Source organism: Cryptomeria japonica, chromosome 9 (genome assembly GCF_030272615.1).
Source record: "Cryptomeria japonica chromosome 9, Sugi_1.0, whole genome shotgun sequence".
Lineage (NCBI taxonomy): Eukaryota > Viridiplantae > Streptophyta > Pinopsida > Cupressales > Cupressaceae > Cryptomeria > Cryptomeria japonica.
Genome location: NC_081413.1, coordinates 198,636,412 through 198,639,329, shown reverse-complemented (window position 1 = coordinate 198,639,329; position 2,918 = coordinate 198,636,412). Strand labels below are relative to the sequence as shown.

Sequence of the window (2,918 nt, the reverse complement as noted above, 5' to 3'; positions counted from 1 at the left end):
TTAGTAAAAGACAATCATTGATAACACTTATTTCTGTTTGGCACCCATAAATATTCTATAAAAGTTTTAAATAATTTAGAGCCTTTTTATGTTTTTGATGTTATATAGCACTTGACCCTCTGAAATGTACACTTTTCACGACTGCTTCTGCTTATAAAAAACAAAGGGCACGTTTCACCTGTCCAAATAATTTCAGTTTCCACTCCTTACCGACTCTCACATACCTACCCTACCCTGGCTTCTCTGAAGGCGTAGTTCCGTTCCTTCTGCTCTTTGGTCTTGTACAAAGTGGACCGACTTCACATTATTCTTTGTTTCATTCACAAATCACGGACGCTCTACAGTTTTTGTCAATTTTTATCCTTGTTATGTCACTTCTATTTTTTCACCTCCTTCATCTTCGCCGATTCTTCCTCACCGACTCCTTTAATCAATTCACAAATCACAAATAATTTCAGTTTCCACTCCTTACCTACTCTCACATACCTACCCTGGCTTCTCTGAAGCGTAGTTCCGTTCCTTCTGCTCTTTGGTCTTGTACAAAGTGGATCGACTTCACATTATTCTTTGTTTCATTCACAAATCACGGACGCTCTACAGTTTTTGTCAATTTTTATCCTTGTTATGTCACTTCTATTTTTTCACCTCCTTCATCTTCGCCGATTCTTCCTCACCGACTCCTTTAATCAATTCACAAATCACAGCCACTCTAATCAATTCTTCTCAATATGTCACATCTTATCTTCATCACCGACACTCTCTTCTCTGTAAATTAATTAGATACTTTCCGCCTACCCAACACCAATGGTGCTTTCTGGCTGTTTTCGCTGCAATCTACCTAATTCCATGGCGTCCACTTCTGCTGCTGGTGAGACGGGGCCTTTTGATGGAATGGCACCATGTTCCCCGTCTTCAGGTACATACTCAACACTCATGCCAAAGCCCTCTTACGATGTCTTCATTAATCATCGAGGACCAGACGTCAAACACACAATAGCTAGCGCACTTTATTCCATCATCACTGGTATGTTAATGACAGTATTTTTGGATTCGGAGGAATTGAAATATGGGGATTTCTTGCCTAAAGCAATAGAAGCAGCAATGAGCAGCGCTTTACTTCATATTGCAATTTTTTCAGAGCGCTATGCAGAATCACCCTGGTGTTTGGCAGAGCTTTCCTTTATGCTTAAAACTGACGCCAAAATTATTCCTATTTTCTACCATGTAGAACCTACTGATCTCAGGTCTGTAGATCAAGGGGAAGGAGCGTATAGCAAGGACTTTAAGAAGCATAAAGAGAAGGGTAGATACAGTTTGGACCAGCTTGAGGAGTGGAGAATGGCACTCTACAAAGCCTCATTTTTCACTGGACAAATCATCAAAAATGAAGAGTAAGTACTATACATCCCGACCTCCTTAGCTTAACAAATATGCATTCCAAAGTTCTTTTGTCTTATGCAACTTTGAAATATTCATCTGTTCTATTTTCTTTTTCCAAAAAAATTTGTTGCTCAGTGATGAGACGAGGTTGCTGAAGAATATTGGGAATACTATATTAAAAGTACTAAAACCAGCTCCATTAGTGGTTGCCAAATATCCAGTTGGTCTAAATGAAATAATGGAAGACTTTGAAGTGAATACATTTCAATCTGCCCAGGCTTATCAGATGGTACAAGTTGTGGGAATTTGGGGTATAGGTGGCTCTGGCAAAACAACTCTTGCTAAAGAAATATACAACAGAAGATCTCCTTTAATGGAGAGTTCCAGCTTTATTTTTGGTGTTGGAGATGCAGCACATAAAGGCATGTTGCGTAATAAGCAGTTAAAACTCTTCAAAGACCTTGGTGTCGAAGGTGTAGCAGTTGACAATATAGAGGATGGATTGACAAGGATTGCGAGGCATTTGAGATCTGTAAGGGTGCTCGTTGTTCTGGATGATGTGGATGATGTGGACCAACTGGATACCCTAATGCCCATAAAGGACAGTCTATGCGAAGGTAGTCTCATCATTGTTACTACTCGTGAAAATGAAGTACTCAAGTCTTGGGGTATCTCCTCTGTATACAAAATGAAGGAATTGGATCCATTTCATGCAGAACAACTTTTTTGCTGGCATGCTTTTTCAAAGCCCATTTCACTGGATGGATTTGAAGAGCTTGTTAAACAGTTTGTAAAGGCATCCAACGGATTACCTCTGTCACTGAAGGAATTTGGAGCACAACTTTGTGGGACCTCCCATGAATTTTGGGAGTGTCAGTTGGATAAGATCTCAAGAGTATTGCCACGGAATATCAAAGAGGCTCAAAGATAGTTAAGATGCCCTTGATTACGAGGAGAAAGAGACATTCCTTAACGCTGCTTGTTTTCGCAAGACCCCACAAAGTTGGGAGTCTGCTGAAGAATTTTTGTTTCTCCAATCGCTGGAGCGCCAGGATTTGAGTTCGCAGCAGCTTTGGGGATTTGAGTAATCTGCGGCATTTAGATCTATTCCTTTGCACCAAGATCTGTTCCTTTGCACCAAGTTGAGGATGTTGCCACTTGCTAATCATGTATTCCTTAGGCTCTCTTTCCTCTTTTAAAGGTTAAAATGTTGTTTCCATTCTAAACGACTATTTTTAGGTTATTGTGACGTTTTTCCCACTTGACAACGTTGGAACATACCTTATCTCCATTTCTGTAATGATAATACTCACTACCCGTATATTTTTAGTTTCTGTTTTTTTCGGTGTTAATCCCGTGTTTATATCGTTAGCTTGCTAATTTAAGCTATTTAATATTACATTCTTAGGTTAAATTTGTTCCTTATTTATAATCTCTCTCAAAGTCTTACATGAGATTGGAGAACATGTAATAGCATTCAAGAATTCATTGGCAGCTAAAAGGAATTGTGAATGCTTTCTTGCTTCACCTCCTTTATG

At 39.3% G+C, this 2,918-nt stretch overlaps 1 protein-coding gene across 3 annotated transcripts; it reads left to right on the top strand.

Moving 5' to 3' along the window:
• The first annotated feature begins 217 nt into the window (after nt 1–217).
• LOC131052392 (disease resistance protein RPV1) lies at nt 218–2,718 on the top strand. Of its 3 annotated transcripts, none has more exons than XM_057987040.2 (3): nt 218–916; nt 1,229–1,391; nt 1,516–2,718. In XM_057987040.2, exons 1-3 carry the CDS (start codon nt 805–807, stop codon nt 2,309–2,311), a joined length of 1,071 nt encoding a protein of 356 aa, XP_057843023.2. In that variant the 5' UTR covers nt 218–804; the 3' UTR covers nt 2,312–2,718. The 3 variants fall into 3 exon arrangements, with proteins under 3 accessions (XP_057843023.2, XP_059067172.1, XP_057843022.2); XM_059211189.1 differs by having other exon boundaries at nt 218–1,024; XM_057987039.2 differs by having other exon boundaries at nt 219–1,391.
• Nucleotides 2,719–2,918: the final 200 nt, after the last annotated feature.

Coding starts and splice junctions, on each gene's coding strand:
- LOC131052392 (XM_057987039.2), top strand. CDS start 805: ATGGTGCTTTCTGGCTGTTTTCGCTGCAATCTACCTAATTCCATGGCG. Junction 1,392..1,515: donor CAAATCATCAAAAATGAAGA/GTAAGTACTATA, acceptor TTTGTTGCTCAG/TGATGAGACGAGGTTGCTGA.